The following is a 21470-nucleotide window of genomic DNA, read 5'->3' as shown; positions in this document are numbered from 1 at the left end:
TGGTTTGAAGCAGTACATTAATTTATGCTAAATGAGTGTTTCATGCAGTTAAAGGTGCTGTTTGGCCTAATTTCTGCCTAGATCTCTATTCTTAGAGGACATACCCACCAGATTTTACATCGCTGATGTAGATAAAAAGGTTCTGCAAATAGTGTATGGATATGTTTATTAACGTACTCTATTTTTGTAATATTACAACTTTTTTCTTGTAAAGTTATGACTTTATTCTCAAAAAAAAAAAAATAAAAAAAATCTCTAACCTGGCACTAATACTCCATCCTATTTAAGGAACATTTTGCTATCTGATAATTAATCGATTTATCGAAAAAATAATCAACAGATTAATCCATTTGAGAAATAATCCTTAGTTGCAGCTCTAGATCTAATATTTGTATATTTAATCTACCCTGTCATATGTATGGAACAGGATTAGGGCCACTGGGGGAAAAAAAAGTTAACTAATCTTTTTGTTTTCTTTCAGTTTTATATGTTAAAAAATGTCAGAAATTTTTAGATTAAAGTCAGAAATTCTGAGATTAAAAGTCAGCATTCTCAGAAAAAAGTCAGAATTCTGAGAAAAGGTCAGTATTCTGAGATTAAATTCCGAAATTCTGAGATTAAATTTAGATATTCTGAGAAAAAAAAGTCAAAATTCTGAGAATATAGTCAGAATTCTGAGATTAAAGTCAGATTTTGGAGAAAAAAAGTCAGACTTTTGAGATTAAAGTCAGAATTCTGAGAAAAGGTCAGTATTCTGAGATTAAATTCCGAAATTCTGAGATTAAATTTAGATATTCTGAGAAAAAAAGTCAAAATTCTGAGAATATAGTCAGAATTCTGAGATTAAAGTCAGACTTTGGAGAAAAAAAGTCAGACTTTTGAGATTAAAGTCAGAATTCTGAGAAAAGGTCAGTATTCTGAGATTAAATTCCGAAATTCTGAGATTAAATTTAGATATTCTGAGAAAAAAAGTCACAATTCTGAGAATATAGTCAGAATTCTGAGATTAAAGTCAGACTTTGGAGAAAAAAAGTCAGACTTTTGAGATTAAAGTCAGAATTCTGAGAAAAGGTCAGTATTCTGAGATTAAATTCCGAAATTCTGAGATTAAATTTAGATATTCTGAGAAAAAAAAAGTCAAAATTCTGAGAATATAGTCAGAATTCTGAGATTAAAGTCAGACTTTGGAGAAAAAAAGTCAGACTTTTGAGATTAAAGTCAGAATTCTGAGAAAAGGTCAGTATTCTGAGATTAAATTCCGAAATTCTGAGATTAAATTTAGATATTCTGAGAAAAAAAGTCACAATTCTGAGAATATAGTCAGAATTCTGAGATTAAAGTCAGACTTTGGAGAAAAAAAGTCAGACTTTTGCGATTAAAGTCAGAATTCGGAGAAAAAGTCAGAATTCTAAGAAAAAAGTCACAATTCTGACTTTTTTCGATATTAAACTGAAATAAAATTTTAAAATCAGCTGCCATCTGCCTTACATATTATGCTTGAAATACCCCGATCAAATAAGTGTTTTGTTTTTTTTAAACAGCTGCAGTGGAACCCCGAATCCGCACTTTACGAACAGTCCGTGAAGGCAGCAGCTGCGATTCACTCGAGCACGCGGCCATTCACAGTTTCTGGTCCCTCCGGTGACTGAATGACCAGCCAGAGCTGAACTCATTCTCCCTTTTAGAGCCGCGTTGAGCTTTTATTTCCCTCCGTTTGAGCCGGTGTAGAGTTAAAGCCCGGCTCGTCGGCTCCAAACGATGCTGCTGAAGTTGGAAAGTAATGAGCGAGGATGCTGAAACTGCTGGCAAGCCCGCTTTGTTCGGAGGAGCGCAAGGCTTCTGTGCCGCCGTCATTCCGCAGCTGGTTCCCTGCTGCTTTGTCTTCTCCTGGCCCGGTGAAATTGACCGGTATGTGAGCGTCCTTTTAAATATTTATTTTCTTCATGAACACAGATAGGTTTTAGTTCTGCCTTTATGTGATGAGGACGGCTCTTTGTTTGTGAAGAACTAAAGAAGAAAGCGATGGAGGCAGCGACCTGAGTCACATCCTCCACGGGACTCTGCTTCCTTTGTTGTTAAACAACATGCAGCTATAAGGGGACATTTTACATTTGCTGGTGAAAATGTATTTAATTATTTGCTATAGATGAGTAATTGAGTAATTAGTTTGATTCCCCTCTTTTAAAGCAGCCTATTTGCCTATTGCTGTGTCAGTGTCAGCAGCCCCTAAATAATTGATCAACCCTCATGACTCTCACCTCCTGCTTTTAATAGACTGCCTCTTACATCTTTGTCTGAGCTATTCTGTTTTAGATAAGTCTATGGACTTGCTCTATCTTTTTAAAAGCGTGTTATTAACCTGTGTCTTGTTTATTTATTTTTTTAACTAAGAGAAATTGTTTTTTTGTTGTTGTTTTTTTGGCCCTCAGGAGCTGAAAACAAGAAGGGAAATATTTCAGCTAGACTACTTTTTGTTTTGGCAGCGTGAAATCTTGGCTGTTGTAGATCTGTAAACCTGTGAGAAAGATGAGCAGATCAGCATACCCTGTGTGAAATATTGCCTCTTCGGTTCCTTTGTTCCCTCCACCCTGCTGCATTTAGTTATCGGGCTATTTATATTCCCCAATTAAGTGTTTTTGAAGCATCGAAAGTCATCTTTGGCGGTGTTCATGTATTAAATATCACCTCACAGAAGTGTAAAAAAATCGTAGAAATTGTGCAATTTTTATGATTAGCTTCCTTTCAGACGTTTTACCTGAAAGACCTGAACTAGAAGCTGAGGTGCGTGCATGCATTCCTCACATTTCTTCCTTTTTTCCTTTTTTTTTCCTGTGGTGACCCTTTCTCTTCAAGGACATTGCCACAGCGGATGCACACATTTCTGTGTTTGCAGTGATCTGGATCTCAGAGAATTTACGCAGGAAGGCACAGTTTTGTTTTTCACAAAAGATAAAATGTTTTGTGTGTAGAATTTGCACCATAATGTCAAACTGATTTTAATCCAACTTTATTTTAAAAGGGCCTTGTGTATATCTAGTCTTTTCTACCTAGATGGACTGTTGGGGAAACAATCTATCTTAGACTCTGTATCAGAGGTGTGTTTGCTTCACGCTCAGCGGTCCTCCTTTCATTTTATCACCGGCTTGCTGATCTTGCTTCATCACAGTCTGTCCTGTTAGTCCTGTCTGCGTCTGCTCACCCAGACAGTGAACCAATTAGCCACTCAATCAGTCTGGTAGGCAGCCCTGCAACCTTGCTTTCCAACGCAATTTGAAGTCCACCAAAATCCAGGAAGCCTGTTTCTTTTATTGACCAACCTTTCAGCTGCCATTAAAACCTATATTTATAGCGTACAGGTTTTGTTTTCATTAAATTATTTTAAAGAATCAAACTCAAAAAGTTTTTTTTATATAAACATTTTTGAGTTTAGATTCTTCTTTACTGGTTAGGGCTTCTTTAGAATAGAGGTGGGCAATTAATCGCATTTGTAGCCTAATCGCAGTTTCACCTTTTAGTCACCTTCAATTATTTTAATGTTATAATTTTAACTTTCTGATCTGAATTCCTGAAATAAACCAACTATTTTAAGATATTCTTACACTGGAAAAAGTATAACCTTTATCGCTTAAAGAAATGATGTCCAGATATCACATCTAAAATATTTTACTTCACAGAATCTGAATTTAATCACTTGTTATGACCTGATTATTTTATGTTGATATAAACAATAATACTGCATTTGACCCAACTTAAAAACTTTGCCCTGTTACAAATGATGATTTTCTTAACAATTCAGTCGATGAACCAAACTAATATATAGAAACATGAATTAATGTTTGTATTGACACCAGATCATTGATTTAAATATAACCAAATTATAATTTTCACATTTCATTTGACTTTACTTCAAAAATAATTTCCATTTCCCATCTTACAAACTATAACAAAACCACCTGGCCAACAGATTAATTCAAATGTATTTATTAATTGTTAACAAAGCCTTAAATTGTGTTAATCTAGGTGGTTTAAATTGACGTCAACCTCGTAACCTTGGCAAGCGGTAGCAGTTAGAATCTGACGCTAACACGCTCACCACCACAGCCCTCCTGGTCTTTATAATACTGGAGGCTCCCGCTGACAGTGAGTTTTATAGTTTTTACGGCAATAGTGGCCCATTTTTATGGACAGTAGACTGAAAGGAAAGGGGATATGAGAGAGGGGGAGAGACATGCGGGAAAAGACCACAGGCTGGATGCGAATCCAGGTCGCCCGCATCAACAACTAAAGGCCAATTTATGCTTCTGACGCATAGCCTCTGCAAACATCAAATCTGTCTCAGTGCGTGATTATGCCCCCCGTGCAGAGGTTCTGCTACCATCGTTGCGCACCTCAAAAAAATCCTGACTATGCGTCGGATGCTCGCGAACCCGCGCAGACCTCAAGTGGAAGTGCACAGACAAAAAGCAGCTGTGGTTTGTCCTTGGTATGCCTTTCCGGCTGTCTGTGTGGTCGTCCTTCTCGATTCGGTGCCAGGGCACACCGTTTTTAAAAACCGAGGAACAACTACAATGGACAACCTAGGCGTCCTGCTTTGTCTTTTTGCCAACTCCATTAACAGAACCTGTTCCTCTTCGATGTCTAGAAACTCTAGAACCATCTCCGTGACCATGATATCTTGCAGATGTGCCATTGCTGTTTTGGAAGATAAACACTCCCGCCAGTGCCACCGACGTTCTCGTGACCATCAGCCGAAGTTCTCTCGAGTTCTCGAATATGCTCCACCTTGCGCTTTGGTGGGAAACTGCTATGGTCCCTAGAAATTCCAGACCGACTGTTCAGAAGCATACCAGCAAAACTGGTTCGCGACCAGACCCAAGCAACATTTGATGTGTGCAGTTGCTGAAGTCTAATCTGCCCTTAAGGCCTCCATACATGGGTCGTATGCGCTAACCACTTCGCCATCAAAGCACACTCCGGGTATCCAGCATTTAACTCAAACAAAACTCCACTCTGCCTTAAAGCAATGTTTGTTTAGCTCTGGATGTAGCCCGGTTGAATGAGCTAGGGCTTTTGGCTAGCTAACATTAGCAATTAATTGTCATAACGCCGTCGGTAAATGCATAAACCCTCTCAAACGTCAGCTAGCAAATATTAACTAGTTAGCCAGCCAGCTATAACATTGATTATATGCAACTGCTTTGCTACTTGCGTTTATTTATAAGCAACCCAGGATGTAGAGACGACGAAAATGGCGCTCTCTCACTGTCTGGGACTTGGACTTGATCACCTGCTCTGACTGCAGCATGCAAAGCGCAATTCACATGTGACTCAAATGAATAAATATATATACATATTGAGAGAAATCAATATGTATATTTAGATAAGAAACCTTTGTACATTTATTATGTTCAGGTTAAATCAATCTTGATGTCTCAAAATCCAAAAAGAATGAGTTATACAATCAAATCAAGAATTTTATCCAGTTTAGAGTGACAGTCATTAGTTTGAAGCTACAGCTACATGTTCGCTTTTTTCAGTGTATTTCTTAAAACCAAACTTCTTGGAGCTTAAATATGTGCATGGAAACAAAAGTTTGGACTGATATTTGCATTTATTCCATTATTGAAGGTATTGCTAGTTGAAAGGCTTGAATATTTAGAACGTTAAGGGTGTTTTTATTCCGTGTAAAACTGTTCAAGTGTAAAGTGAGAGTTCCTGTTTTCTCCTGCTTCTTGTGTTTCTTCCATTTGTTGTCTCTCCGGTTTTACAGTGGATAGTTATCATGTTTCACTGCAGCTTCTCCCAGGAGAGCCAGCTTCTCTTCATTAGTAGGACCTGAATGTGTTTTTGTCGTAAACGCTCTGTGCTGCTGATTAAATTGTCAACAGCAATGCTGCAGATTTACTCAACAGCGTACAGTAATTAACATGAATCTAGGGAAGGAGTCTTTATTATAAAATAACTATTAAAATGACGTTTGGATTAGAACATGTTTTTTTCTCATTAAGGACATATTTTGTTTACTTTCTTTGGTATTACATCATATGCTAATATTTTGTAAATGATTCTGTCAGTGTGGGAATAAGGCTTTTTTTTACAGATATAAAAACTATGATTTTATTAAAGAGAAACGGCACAAAATTTGTTGACATGCTGTGTTAAATTGGAGCCGCATTGTTTAGTCATTCAATGGATCCTGCGGAAAATCAATAGTTAGCTGTGCTCATATTGACTATTTTGGTGAAGGCATTTAACAAATTGATGTTTTCAGCCTCCATGATGGGAGGAATTTCTGTCCATTTGAGCTTGTTTTTCTTTCTCTTATGGACTTTTCTTTACAGTAATGTTTTGTTTTTTTAATGCTGCAAAACATTTTTAAATTGATATAGAGATGAACGTTATCTATTCAACATAGATGAGAAGAAGATTGATGGATAAGAAAAGACAGTTTATCTGGTGTTAAAAGTAAAAATAGTTTCTCTAAAGTTCTGTCTAGGGCTGCAACTAACGATTATTTTAAAAATCGATGAATCGGCCGATTATTTTTTCGATTAATCGATGAATCGGACAAAAAAAAAAATTTTATATTAACCTCTTTATTCCAAAATAAACATTTTAGACAGAACAAACAAGCACACAAGTACAGGTTGCTCATTAACTGTCCTGGTGCAATATGAAAAATAAATGTTTGTGTAAAAACTACGCAAACTTACATGAGAAATGTAGCTGTACATCCACAAAATATAGTCTACTTTGTTTCATAAAGCGCAAAAAGAGACAGGCATTTTTGTTTTTTAAAGCCCCTAAGGGGTTCAACAATAGGCCCCCCCATTTCAAGAAATGAGTTTTTTTTAGACTAGAAGAGTTCTGCCTTTTAAGACAGGAAAGTATAGCAGTTAAAGTTGCTGCTTGAGAAAATACTGAACCATAGAGATAAAAATAGCCCTGTGATTCAAATTATAAATTGTATTTGGAATAAAAATGAGAGAACTAGGGGTGCTAAAAAACACATCCTCCAAAGACAGATATTTACATGGAAATGTGGCAGATAATTAATTGACATATTACTGATCTTGCTGGATTTTGTTCTGCTTTACTTCCATAAATTGCAGGATCTTCTTTTCTTTATCTTTGCCAGAAGATTTAAACTTTAAAAGCCTTGCCCTCATAATTTGCAAGTTAATTTATTTATAAAGAAAATATAAACGCTGCTTAAACAAATGTAAATGAAATTAAAAGTAAAATAAGTAGCCAACCTTATCACTGTCTGTAACCTACTAACAAGGTAAGGAAAGCATCAGATGAGCTACCTGAGAAACTAACGTTACGTTTCCCCACTTTAAAACCAAACAAACATGGTTACTCATCCTGCTGATCAGCTCTCTTCACTGCCATTGAAGGCTCCAACGTGTTTTCTTTTCAGGTGCTGCGTCATAACAGTGGTGCTTCCGTGCCATGTTCATTTCTTTTGAAAAAAGTTGCATGTTATCACTTTTTTCACTTTACAAAGCGCAGGCTATTTTAATTATTGTGATCAATTTGCGCCGTCAATCCCGGCGCATGCGCGCTTCATTTGCAGTCTGGACGCTGAGGGTAAACTCCTCACTAAAATCCTGCGGCTCTGACTGCCGCGCTGAGAGGGATTCCTGTGGGAGAGGGAGAAAGGCGTTGGGATGGGGGAGGCGCCCCACGGCAGGCAAAAGCCGCCAGTGACGCCGTAAAAAGTCGCCAGATTTGTCGCTAGTCGCTTTTTTGAAAAATAGTCGCTGGAGGGGTCTGAAAAGTCGCTGAGTTGGCAACACTGCAACTGCGGCGCTGACTCGCTCCGCCATATTTTTTTTTCTTCCCCGGCGGCGGCGGATGACGCATTAATCGCGCGACACAACTAATCGATGATGAAATTCGTTGCCAACGCTTTTAAAAGTCGATTTTTATCGATTTTATCGATTCGTTGTTGCAGCCCTAGTTCTGTCCTTCCGCTATAAGGTCAAAGCTCAACATGGACGACTCCTGCAGATTTCTGCCTTTTCTAACTCCCCGATTACCATGCTGTAAATGCAGGGTCGGCTCTTTCTCATAACACTGCATTGTGGGCTTAGACACAGTGATTTAAAAGTCAGACATTTCTCTGACCACAATATCAGTTTTATGCTAAATAAGGACTCTTATGCACAGATGAGCTGATTTTTTAATTGTTCTTCCGTGCTGGCCATGATCTTACTGTGATTCATTTTTCTGCAGTTAAGAACCGTCAGCAATAAATTCTATAAACAGTCTAAAGTCAAATAGGGACAATATTTTCAGTCCAATTCTCCTGAGAAAGCCTGAGCTCAGTCAGGCTCCTGAAATATTTAAAGGGTCTTTAAAGTTTCCTTGAGATTTAGAACCACAGTGTGGGTATTTAATTAATGATGCTAGCCTGATAGTCGACCAATCGAATTCACTTTATTCACTCGTGTAAAGTCGGGCACCACTCGGGAGAATTCGGTGATGCAACAGTTGGAACAGTTGCTTCCCTACGACTTTAAAAAGTATTCAGTCATAAACAATATCCCATCTTCTTGGTGATCTTCTCCTTTATTGTCTCCTGCCTCCTTTCCTCCTTTATCATGTCTGTTTACTTTCCCCATCCCTTCATTCCTTTCCTTCTGCCGTTCTTTATTCCTTGTGTCCTTACCTTTATCCCTCCTTTAGTCTCTGTGGTGCTTATAATGGCTGTTTTTAATCTCTTTATCAAAATGGGATCATAACAATGATTGATTAGTCTAAAAAGTGTTAACCTCATTTTAATCCCAGTCTGCTGATCTAAAAGATGTTTATCATCATAGGGATTTACTGTGTCTCTGTTCTTTCTCTCCACAAGTGAGCAGCGTGGTGTGTCCGGGTCGGACTACCCCCGCCGGTCGCAGTGCCATCCTGTCAGAAACATGAGTCTGTGTGGGGCCGGGGCTAACGGTGGGGCCAATGGTGGGGCCAATGGTGGGAGCAGAGAAAGAGGAGGAGGAGGAGAGCATTTTAGGGAACAGCGTCGCCGCTCCAGCGATCGCTCTCGGGACTCATCGCATGAGAGAGGGGAGAGCCAGCTCACGCCATGCATCAGGAACATCACCTCTCCGACGCGACAGCACGGTAATAATGACATTCAAATGAAACTGAAACATCCTGAAATATTTCATCAAAACTGATTTCTCCTATCATTATCACTTTAACTTCTGCAGATCGCGAGCGCAGTGAAGGAGGCTCCTCATCCAGATCGTCCAGCCCACGTCCTCCGAGAGTTTCTCATTCGTATTCACATATAGGTCTGATTGGTGGGCAGATACCGCGACCTCTGGGGCCCCCCGGGGTAAACCACCACTCCAAAATCTTAGGCCAAGGGCCCTGCGACATGATCTATGTGTACGACATCGGTAGCAAAGAGCACCGCAGTGGTCTGCGACCAGGAGAGAGAGTCACGCTCATCGTGGACAACACCAGATTCGTGGTGGATCCTGCCATCTTTACAGCTCAACCCAACACCATGCTGGGCAGGTAAAAAGCTACAAGAACTAGTCTGTTTGAAAACGCAGAGCTGCACCTAAAAACTGAAGCAGGAAATACACACATCTGTCATTAAAGGACTTTATTGACTGGTTTTTCATTGAGCATTAAATGAAAAGATGAGTTAATTTTAATGCTCAGTGATGGAGATCTGTTTTTTTTTTTTGATTATAAGATTAGGTTAAATGGACTTTAACACTTTATTGTGTCAGCAAAGATTGTATAAAGATTAAAATACCGATTTTTCTAAAAATGTAATCTTCATAAACGGGAAATCCGATTAATCAATAAAATTGATTAATCGCCCAGCCCTAAAATCAAGCTTATCGAAGTCTAAAACTCTGAAACACTGAAATATTTCATGCTGCTGACAAATCCTTATCATTCTGACTCCAGAGTTTTTAATTGCGCAATTCCAGCTTTGATCTGCAAAAATGTGAGTCATTTAACAATAGCTGTGTCTGTGTCCAGTCTTATAGTTAATACGAATAATCAATGTCAGCCTGAAACTAATGACAAGAGATCGACCAATACAGCTTTTTTAAGGCCCATTTTGATAATTCCATGATAACAAATGTTACAGAAATCTCAGTTTAAAAACAAATTAATGCTCGGATTGGCTAATACCATCACAAGGAAAAACAGGAATGAAAAATACCTAATGGTCACATGTTACTGGCTGCCGTTAGCCTCGGAGGTCCGCTGGTTGCCATGGTCCTCTCAACTTCGGAAATGTTTTTTAAAATTACGCATTAAATCGGTAAATGGACCATATAGTGAGGCTTTAAAGAACACTCACCGGCCACTTTATTAGGTACACCTGTCCAACTGCTCGTTAACACTTAATTTCTAAGCAGCTAATCACATGGCGGCAACTCAGTGCATTTAGGCATGTAGACATGGTCAAGACAATCTCCTGCAGTTCAAACCGAGCATCAGTATGGGGAAGAAAGGTGATTTGAGTGACTTTGAACTGGGCATGATTGTTGGTGCCAGAAGGGCTGGTCTGAGTATTTCAGAAACTGCTGATCTACTGGGATTTTCAAGCACAACCATCTCTAGGGTTTACAGAGAATGGTCAGAAAAAGAAAAAACATCCAGTGAGCGGCAGTTCTGTGGGCGGAAATGCCTTGTTGATGCCAGAGGTCAGAGGAGAATGGCCAGACTGGTTCGAGCTGATAGAAGGGCAACAGTGACTCAAATAACCACCCGTTACAACCAAGGTGGGCAGAAGAGCATCTCTGAAAGCACAGTACGTCGAACTTTGAGGCAGATGGGCTACAGCAGCAGAAGACCACACCGGGTGCCACTCCTTTCAGCTAAGAACAGGAAACTGAGGCTACAATTTGCACAAGTTCATGGAAATTGGACAATAGAAGATTGGAAAAACGTTGCCTGGTCTGATGAGTCTCGATTTCTGCTGCGACATTCGGATGGTAGGGTCAGAATTTGGCGTCTACAACATGAAAGCATGGATCCATCCTGCCTTGTATCAACGGTTCAGGCTGGTGGTGGTGGTGTCATGGTGTGGGGAATATTTTCTTGGCACTCTTTGGGCCCCTTGGTACCAATTGAGCATCGTTGCAACGCCACAGCCTACCTGAGTATTGTTGCTGACCATGTCCATCCCTTTATGACCACAATGTACCCAACTTCTGATGGCTACTTTCAGCAGGATAATGCGCCATGTCATAAAGCTGGAATCATCTCAGACTGGTTTCTTGAACATGACACTGTACTAAAATGGCCTCCACAGTCACCAGATCTCAATCCAATAGAGCATCTTTGGGATGTGGTGGAACGGGAGATTCGCATCATGGATGTGCAGCCGACAAATCTGCGGCAACTGTGTGATGCCATCATGTCAATATGGACCAAACTCCCTGAGGAATGCTTCCAGCACCTTGTTGAATCTATGCCACCAAGAATTGAGGCAGTTCTGAAAGCAAAAGGGGGTCCAACCCGTTACTAGCATGGGGTACCTAATAAAGTGGCCGGTGAGTGTATAATATTCTTGCCTCAAATGATCTTAAAACGAACTTTTATTGAACCACAGCATCAGTAAGGAGAACTTTTAACTTAATGCTCTGTGTGCGCTCCATTCTGAGCTGCTGCTGCCACAGTGCATGCTGGGACAGCTGTCAATCTCAAGAACGGACAAGTCTGCTCTGATGCATGCTGGGTAAATAGGGAGGGGCGAGAACAACATCTAGGGACTTCCGTTCTCGGTCTGCTGTTCTTGTGAATTGGAACAGTACTAGTGCTGAGGCTGCTGACGTTTCACGAGGACATGAGAACGCACAAGTACACATATTGGGAAACAGCCATTGTCTGCCTATACAAATGGGAGCAAAATCCATTTGATTTTGAGAAAATACGGTTATATACACCAAGCATCCGTCCTGATAATGTAGAGATTATCCTTTAAGAGCCTTAATAAAGCATTAGCCTTGTTAATGCAGTTTGCCAAACCTTCTTGCTAAACCAGGTCCTAGAAAAGGATGGTTCTTGCACCATGTCTGTCTCTGTCTCCAATGCGCCTCCAACTGCCGCGACTCGATCACCCGCAAAATGTCTGCGCTGTGGTGGGAGGGGGTGAGCAAATACACTACCTGTCAGCGGAGTTGCGCCCCGAGCTCTCCCATACCTTTGTATTGCAGAGGAACGAATGGGCATAGACAACTTTTAACGAGAGTCTATGGGCAAAGAGTTTTGCACCCTACGGAAATACATCCTCAATCCGACGAACAATTGAATGACGCTTTATTAGTCAACTAATAATGTATTTCAAAAAAATTTAAATGTTAATTTAAGGGCAGTGGTTAGCGCACACGACCCAGTTATGGAGGCCTTAGTTCTCGCCACAGGCGACCCAAGTTCGCATCCGACCTGTGGTGCTGTAGTGGTCCCTTATGTAAAAATATATATATTTTTTATGTCTTAATCATGGTCATTGGGTGGGTGGGCGCCCTCTATTGGCCAGTCGCTACTGGTACTAGGATTAGACAACATCTCATCGATTTTTATTAATTCATTACATTTTTTTAGTTTTCATTCTTTGGGCTTCCGTAGCTCAGACTGACATCAACTCATAATTTTTGCTCTTAATGTCCGCTCATAACTGATGAACTAGCTCACTGAGTGATACCACCAGCTGCTAACATTTATTGAGGAATTTTCATTGTTGTGATACATGATTATTTTTAGGGGTGTGCAAAATAATCGTCATGATGATGCATCGTGATTCTAATTGTCGTGATCTACTGCATCGATTCTTGACGCCAAGTATCGATTATTAATTAAAAAAAAAATTATAAATAAAATTGCATGAATGGTTGGTGAACATCAGCCAAAAACAAGTGTAATACAACTTCCAGTCCAGTAGATGTCGCTGCGGATGTGTTGACGTACGCTGCCTTGTGTCACAAGCATTTCCGGCCGCGGGATACTGCGCCGAGTCATTCAAAAACAAAACATGGAGGAGATTGAGAAACTTTGTCCGGCTCCATCACATTTCAAATCCGATGTTTGGAAGCATTTTGGTTTTAAAACAAAGGTAAAAATGAAGTTGATATATTGTTACAGTAATATTTGTTTTCATGGCAACACCTCCAAAAGTCATTTTAATAAATACAGCTATGTATGAATGCAGTTGCTTTCAGTTATTTATCAATTGGAAGACACTACCCAGATCATACTCAGTCAGCCACTGGTAATGGCTGTATTTTTTTGTAACAGTGTTTAGTAAAAATATTGCAATGCATCGCAATAATTCAAGTATCGTGATACATCGTGATAGAATCGCATCGTGGCATGTGAATCGTGATTCAAATTGAATCATGACTTCTTTGGCAATACCCACCCCTAATTATTTTACAAACCTTTTTCACAGCTTGTATTTCGTTGCCCTTTTAATTAATACAGTGTGAGCTGTTGCTGCGTGCAACGATTGAAAAAATTGCACAGTGTACACCCTTAACAAGTTGAGAAAAACAAAGCTTAAAACACAAAAATAACAACTAAAACTCCAGCAGTCATTTTTGAGAAAACCTTTGTATGAAGAGATGCAGTTATACTGGCGTATAAATTTGAAATGTCTTATAATGCGACTATGCACCTTTAAAAGTGCATAGTGCAAAAGCGCACTTCTAGTCTCTGTTTATATTGGGTCAGCTTGATTGAATTTTAGCTTCTTTTTCTTTTTTTTTTTAGTGTGTATAAATAGTTTGCCTGGATTGCTGCTCATGTCTTTATTGGTCCCCAGTTTGACGTAAAATGTTGAGCTGCAGGATTTATTTTTTGCTTAGATACATTTTAAACAGGAGGCCCCCGAGTAGTCCAGCTTGTCCTTCTGTATTACAGCCTTAACGTGGGGTATGCACCTCTACTTGTCCTAATAAAGTCACTTAGCTGATTTTCTAAAATCACAAAAAACATTCTCATTGGAAAAAGTGAAATCTAACTAAACAAACTAATTTGCACTTCATGCAGAGAATAACAGGCTGCGGTTTTATATGAGCATAACTTGGTGAAGCTGTGATCCGATTGGTCTGTCCCTAATAGTCATAACTAACAAATCTGAATAGTATCAGTGTTTTATGAATCAAGCTAATACTGTTTAACACTTGGGGGGAGTGTTGGTCGAGTGGTTAGAGCAGTGCGGTACCTGGTTCGATCACCACTGCCTCCACTCTGGGTTCCTGAGCAAGACCCTTAACCCCACACTGCTCCCCAAGGATGGGTTTAAATATAGAGAGTGAATTTAGCCATAGTGGGACTATAAACTATGTGTCTGTGTTTTCAGGATGTTTGGTTCCTGTCGGGAAAACAATTTCACTCGGCCCAACGAGAAAGGAGAGTTTGAGGTGGCCGATGGCATCAGCTCCACGGTGTTCCGAGCCATCATGGTGAGATTCCAAGGACACCCGTCTTTCTCTGCCTCACTTTTATTTTACCCTTATCTCCTACTTGTCCTCACTTTCTTTTTCTTTTTACTTGATTATTTCTGTTTCATGTCTTACTTTTAGTCAGTTTTTTTCTCCTTGTTTCTTCTCCTTTCTCTGTCCCGTCATCTGCTGTTTCCTGCATCCCCAGCATTTTTTCTTTCTCAAGTTCTCCTAAAAGTTTCTTCACTCTTAATGTTTTCCCTTTTCTCCTTTGGGGAACATTGAGTTCCAACTTGTTCTGCTGCCCGATTCTCATGTTTTATTCACTTAAATTACATCTCTGTAAATCCATCCATGCCTTCTATCCAGCTCAGTGGTCAGTATAAAAATATATTTCATGTTAAGAGCAGCCAATTTGGTTTGACTGTATGCAGTAAAAAAAGTATTTTTTTTAAAGGAGAATTCCGGTTTTTTACACTTTAAGCCCATTTTCTGTAGTGTTCAGGATGAAATCGAATGATCGACACCAAAAGTTTGACAATTGCTCCTGTCTCTGCTTTTTGGCTCATGCAGAATCCCCCCCTGGCTGCTTCAGAATGGCTTCCATTGTGCATGTCCGATAATGTCCTTAAAACAACCTTAAACGTTCTTTTTTTTAAATATGCTACTCACCGTGTCGTCAGCGCTGTTCAATGACGTTCCAAAAAAAGTTTCGTAAAGAAAAAACTTTCCTGTAGTGTTTTATTTAGCATTTTGTAAATCCCATTGAGTTCTGTTGGAATAGTCAATATTCCCCTGCCACCGGAAACGGAAATGGGGCCTGTTTACACAGTTGTAGTCTTTTCGCTTCACTCTGTGTACTCCGACGTCGAGGTGCTAACGTCTCTGTTAAACACTTTAAAAAACTCTGAAAATGGAATACGAAAGGTGGATTCTTGATTCTCGACGTCGGAGTACACAGAGTGAAGCGAAAAGACTACAACTGTGTAAACAGGCTCCATTTCCGTTTCCGGTGGCAGCGGAATATTGACTATTCCAACAGAACTCAATGGGATTTACAAAATGCTAAATAAAACACTACAGGAACGTTTTTTCTTCAGGAAACTTTTTTTGGAACGTCATTGAACAGCGCTGACGACACGGTGAGTAGCATATTAAAAAAAGAACGTTTAAGGTTGTTTTAAGGACATTATCGGACATGCACAATGGAAGCCATTCTGAAGCAGCCAGGGGGGGATTCTAAATGAGCCAAAAAGCAGAGACAGGACCAATTGTCAAACTTTTGGTGTCGATCATTCGATTTCATCCTGGACACTACAGAAAATGGGCTTAAAGTGTAAAAAACCGGAATTCTCCTTTAAAGATTTATATCCTTTCTCATTTGTTTCTTTTTTTCTACTTCTTCTTGTTGAATATTCTGTTTACAGAATTGTCAAATTTTAAACACATTTGAACGTCAGGTTGATGAGTTGGCCATTAAAAATCATTAAGTCATTAAATTATTATTTTTTAAATTAAGGCCTTAATTGGCATTAAAATTCATTAAATTTGATTGTCATGGCATTTAAAATCTTTATAAAAAAAAAAAAACGTTTATAAAAACAATTTTGTCAGATATATAAGATAGAACTGATTCCGCATTTTTGCGCGGAACTGCTTCCCGTTGATCGTAAAGCCGAATGTTTGGAAAGAAAGCTTGAGGCGGAGAAAAAGCTAGAGAATGGGAAAATGCTAATTTAAACAAAAGTGGCTGGAAAACCAGGAATTCGAGACATGGCTGGTGCCTGTCGACAGTGAAGTTGACAAAGGATTAAAAAGCATTAAATTAGTCACTCATTCCTGTATAAACCCTGTAAACTGGCTCCTACAGCGTGGAATAAGCTCCAATCTGAGCTCAAGATGTCAAACAATATTTCATTGGACTTATTTCAAGCAGTTCTCAAAGATAGGCAACAAGCTTCTATTAAACAGTGTCACTGCTTTTGAATAGTTTTTATTGTTTTATATTTGTGCATATGTATTAATTGGTTTTATTTTTTGTAACCAGGTTGCAGTGTATTGCTGATCTCTGCCCAGGTCCCCCTTGAAAATGAGATCCAGATCTCAATGGGGTTTACCTGGTTAAAGAAAAATGAAAATTACCGTATTTTCACGACCATAAGGCGCACCGTACTAAAAGGCGCAGTCTCAGTTATGTGTCCCATTTCTGTATTTAACACACACATAAGGCGCACCGGACTATAGGGCGCGTTTTTTATATACAGGTACATGTCCTCTACTACCTTTAAATACCTCTACTGCGTATTTAAAAATACAGCGGGGGAGAACCTGAGTATGACTGTGCTTTATTCATGTATTTATTACAAAGCATTAATCAAACCTGGGAGCTGGCCGTGAGACAGACACGTCGCAGATGACAAAGCGCTGTGGTCACTCCTAAATTAACTTAAAATCCTGAAACCTGCCGACGGAATATGTTCGCTTTTATTGCCGGTATCCTGGTGCCTGCAGCTAAAATTATTTAGATGAAAAACACCTGCCAGCCGCCGCGTGAACCCGGAGGCGACCAGGCCCAGAGGCTGCTGTTGAAGGGATTTCTGCTGTCGGTGCACCGCTGGTATGTGGGGGTCTGAGCGCCTCCGACAGAAATAGATAATCTGGATGAACTGACTGCAATTATTAAGTTTTCAGGTGGACTTTCTCACTTACAAACATATTAAAACTACTTTATTCCCACTGATCACAGCAAATATAGCTGCAAGATTTAGATTATTTAGATGAAAAACACCTGCCAGCCACCCCGGTGAACCCTGCCCAGATGCTGCTGTTAAATTAAGTTTTCAGGTAGAAAAATAGAGCGGGAGCAAAACTGAGTATGATTGTGCTTTATTCATGTATTTATTACAAAGTATTAATCAAACCCATCAAAGTCATCATCCTCTGTTTCTGAATTAAACAGCTGCGCTAAATCAGACATGCCAGTTTCCCCTTCTTCGCTGTCAGAGTCACTTTCCGTGCAGCGCGGCTCCTCAGAAATAATGCCGGCTTTTTCGAAAGCTCGAACAACAGAGCCAGCAGACACGTTAGTCCATCTACAATCCATCCGCAAACGGTGGCGTAACTTGCCCGGCGCTGCCTTCCAATTTTCGTCCCGGCGCTGCCTTCCACTTTTCGTCAAACCACCTGGTCTCCTCACATACACCTGCCTCAGCCACTCTTTCATCATCTCCTCATCCATCCAGCCCTTTTCATTTGCGTTAATATCATATGTCATCAGAGCGCTGTGTCTGTTTCGCTGTCAGCTCCCAGATCAGCTTCTCTGATTGGTTGATGCGGCGCTTCCAGCAGCAAAACTTCAATTTTTCCATCTCAAGCAGCAGCAGCGCGTTGGTGGTGCGTCAGATGCTTAAACGCTCCCGACGCAGCGCCTGCTGCTCAAAATGCGCTGCGGGACCTTTTGCTGCGCCTATACGCGTGTCAACCATTGACTTTGCATGTAAACTCGCTGCTTCTGCTGCGCCTGCTGCGTCCGGTTCACACCGATGTCGAGCGGTTGAATAACAGCGAGCAGAGCTTAATTTGTTTCCCCATGTTTTTCACATCAGCTGTGAGATGGGCAGGCATGGAGTCACATATTAACAGCGATGGTGATGAGTGGAAAAAAAACACCTGGTCTCCTTACATTCAGCCACTCTTTCATCATCTCCTCAATGAGGTGGTCTCAAAAGTCGCAGTTGCAACACACATAGGGCGCACCGCACCAAAGGGCGCACCGCACATTTTGAGGGGAAAAAAAGACGTTTATGTGCGCCTTAGAGTCGTGAAAATACGGTAAATGAAAGTTTCCTTGGTCTATAACAAAAAGTTGAAAACAACAATCAGAATTAAAGATGTATTTGAAGATGTTGAAGATCTGAACCACAATTTTAGCTTTTATTTTTTAATAGCTTTTGGTCGTACATCTGAAGACATTTTCATCTCAGAAAGCTGTCCACTGCTGTTCCATGGTAAAAGGCCTTGGAGAAAAAAAAAAAAGCCTCTAATTGTGTGTATAAATCCTTAAATGAAAAAAGCTCAAGTTCCAGATAATTTCTGATTCAAAGAAAACAAATGAACGTACCAGCTATGAAAACTCATTTGAACCCATCTTTGCAGAGTTGATGTAATTCAGCCACATTGGAGGCTTTTTAAGCAAGATCTGAACTTTGGCTAGGCCACTCCGAGGTCTTTTTTTTTTTTTTCTTCAGTCATTCAGAGGAGGACTTGCTGGTGTGTTTTGGATCCTTGCTCTGCAGCACATTTCAGGTGTGTTTCAGCCTGAGGTCATAGGTGTCTTCCCAGACTGAGAAGCACTAAAACAGCCTCAGACGGTCACATGATAACCTCCGTATTTTGCTCTTGGTGCGGTGCAGGCTACTCTGGGGTGATATTAACATTATCCAATCTTAATATTGCCATGATGACTTTTATATGGCTACCAAAAAAAACCAAAAAAAACCACAATGCTAAATTACTTCTCTGCTTCAGTTAAATAACAACAATCCTGACCCCCACTCCCTCCTGAAATAAAACTGCAACTACGCAGACATAAATATCAGCCCAGTTTTACTTTTCTGGCCGATACTGATATTCCTAATATGAATATTGGCATTGATATCAATAATAATGTCGTGCATCCCTCATTTTGTCCTAATAATAAACAGTGAATTGAGGCCTGCAGTACTTAGATGTTGTTCTCAAGTCTCTTGTGATCTATAGGAGATACCAACGCTGCCCTGGAGTTCTTTGCTTAGCTAGCTGTTGCTAGGCAACATCCCTGTACTATGTTTTCTCCATTTGTTCCGACTGTTTTCTGCTAAAGTACTACAGTTGGAATGCACAAAATTATATGTAAAACCTAGCCAATATTTGCTTGAAATCTAAATATTGGACATCAAGCCTTCCACCGACATTTGGTCGAGGATGAGGAAGGTGAACAAAAAAAAAACAGCTTCAGCCACCGTTCCAGATTTCTCTGTTGTCTTACATTCAATACTTTTCATTCTGACAACCATTCCTGAGCTTCCAAGACCTCTGCGCTTATATAACCTATTGGCAACATACCTGCACTTGAGTGGACCAGCCGACCGTAAACAGGTAGAAAAAAAACAACAACATCTAAACAGAGAAACAAGAATGAAATTATGAATCTTAATTTACAAACTAATCTACATAATGAAAGAGTCTGCAACATAAACAATGTGATACAAGATAACTCAGAAAGTTACAGAAAAACAAACAAAGCATTACTCCAAAGAAATCCTCTAAATGGTAGAACCCTGCAAGGTAATCAATGACATCATCTAGCTAATTTAGCAGGGAATACTTGGACAAACAATGGTGAGTAAAAAGGAAAACAAATACCATAAATATACTTTGAAACAAAATACACAATATCAACCAATAATCTAGATATAATAGCTTCAACCCAAACATATAGATGGAAACTGCAACATAATGCTAACACAAACAAACCCGGGATAGTAAGTGAAGCAAAGTTGCAAACTAATGTTTAAATGTAAGCATTACTAATCAGAATAAAGACTAAGGGACAAGTGGTGAACACACTTTGTCACACTCGTGTGCAGCGCCTATAGGTTACCCACCTGATTCATGCCTCTGACACAGGAGACACGCTGAAGCAAAAAATGCTGGTTAGATAGACATTTTTAAAGTTTTAGAGACAGATAGCTAAACCGTAATTTACAATAAATGCACGGAACAGGAGGGAAAAAATACACAATAATTGTGGAGAAAAAGATCATAGGGTCGTCCATTTGAGCTTAAACATATCAGATTTTAGCTAAAAAAAAACAAACAATCAATTACCTCTATGATGTGTATCGATTTCCATTCTTTCTCATTTATCATGTGGTTTCTTTAGGGGAAGGTTAGTAGCTCTGAGTTATTTTAGCTTACTTCATGTTGGTAAACAGGTTATCTGAAAATGAATGAAGCTTACAAACCCAACACATCATCAGCGGGACTTTTGAAGACTGATTTTTAGTATTTCTAAACTTAAGACTTTGGCAAAAGTAATAAGAAAATTTGCTCATAATTTCTATTTTTTTAGCAAACATAATCTAGATAATTCAAACTGAACTGACACTTAAAAGGTTCATTTCGTATTATTTTCAGCCTGAAAGGGAAAATATGTGTTTTAAAAAAACAATGTTTAGAAAAATCAGCCTTCAACAGTAGAGATGAAAGGAAAATACTGAGGGAGGATAGCGAGTGAGGCAGAACAGGAAGTGGGTGGAGCCAAAGGTTTGTGTCCTTTATGACCGAGGAGTCTCCTCTGGTTTCCATCAGTAGAAACTCCTGGGAAACTGTCGCTGTGAGAGCAGGAAGGGACAGTGACGTCAGCAGCTTCATGTGTCCTCTCCTTTCTCTCTCTCTCTCTCTGTGACGTCGCTTTTTTTTTTTATCAGTTGCTCTCCATCCCTCCCTCTTATGTCCTCCTCCTCCTCTCTCTGTGAGGAAGCATTAATAATGGCGGTTTGTTTTCCCTCCTCTGCTCGTGTGCGCGCCTGACTGTCCTCCTCACTGCGTGCTGTTATGTCTGTGCGCGTGCTTGCACTGGTGAAAATGGCAGGATTACTACAAGTCGGGGATAATCCGCTGCCCTGACGGCGTTTCCATTCCCGAGCTGAGAGAGGCATGTGACTACCTCTGCATCTCCTTCAACTACAGCACCATCAAGTGCAGAGATCTCAGTGAGTACACCAACTCCTCAACCTGCTCTTTCAGTTCTTCCAATGTGTGAAGCCGCGGAGTGATGTGCTTCCCGTTTCTGTTCGTGTGCAATTAGGTGAGTCTCTGCTTTTTGCGGTCGTGGTTCAAAATAAAATTTCATAACTTTATCACAGATTAGTGTCAGACTCACAATTTAGAAGAATTTAACGCAAGTTTTATATTTAAATATTTGAATTAACCAAGTTTGTTCCTTGTTTGTGTTTACAAACCTGGCCAGTGAAGCCAATTCTTCTCAGAGTTTTAAAACCT

The 21470-nt window shown here is 39.8% G+C and overlaps 1 protein-coding gene across 1 annotated transcript in view; it reads left to right on the top strand.

Annotated features, from left to right (window-relative positions):
- The first annotated feature begins 1595 nt into the window (after positions 1-1595).
- The window catches only part of LOC119772236 (BTB/POZ domain-containing protein 10-like), a 35869-nt gene continuing 15994 nt past the window's right edge, over positions 1596-21470 (top strand). Inside the window, exons 1-5 of the mRNA XM_038268591.1 lie at positions 1596-1908; positions 8864-9129; positions 9219-9531; positions 14345-14447; positions 21061-21181. Coding sequence (XP_038124519.1) covers positions 1781-1908; positions 8864-9129; positions 9219-9531; positions 14345-14447; positions 21061-21181 — 931 coding nt within the window. The 5' untranslated portion in view covers positions 1596-1780. The remainder of the gene's footprint in view (positions 1909-8863; positions 9130-9218; positions 9532-14344; positions 14448-21060; positions 21182-21470) is intronic.

Source organism: Cyprinodon tularosa, unplaced genomic scaffold (assembly GCF_016077235.1).
Source record: "Cyprinodon tularosa strain WSP-4 unplaced genomic scaffold, ASM1607723v1 ctg703, whole genome shotgun sequence".
NCBI classification, from domain to species: Eukaryota; Metazoa; Chordata; class Actinopteri; order Cyprinodontiformes; family Cyprinodontidae; genus Cyprinodon; species Cyprinodon tularosa.
The sequence above is the reverse complement of the archived record's forward strand: the minus strand, read 5'-3'. Positions and strand labels throughout refer to the sequence as shown.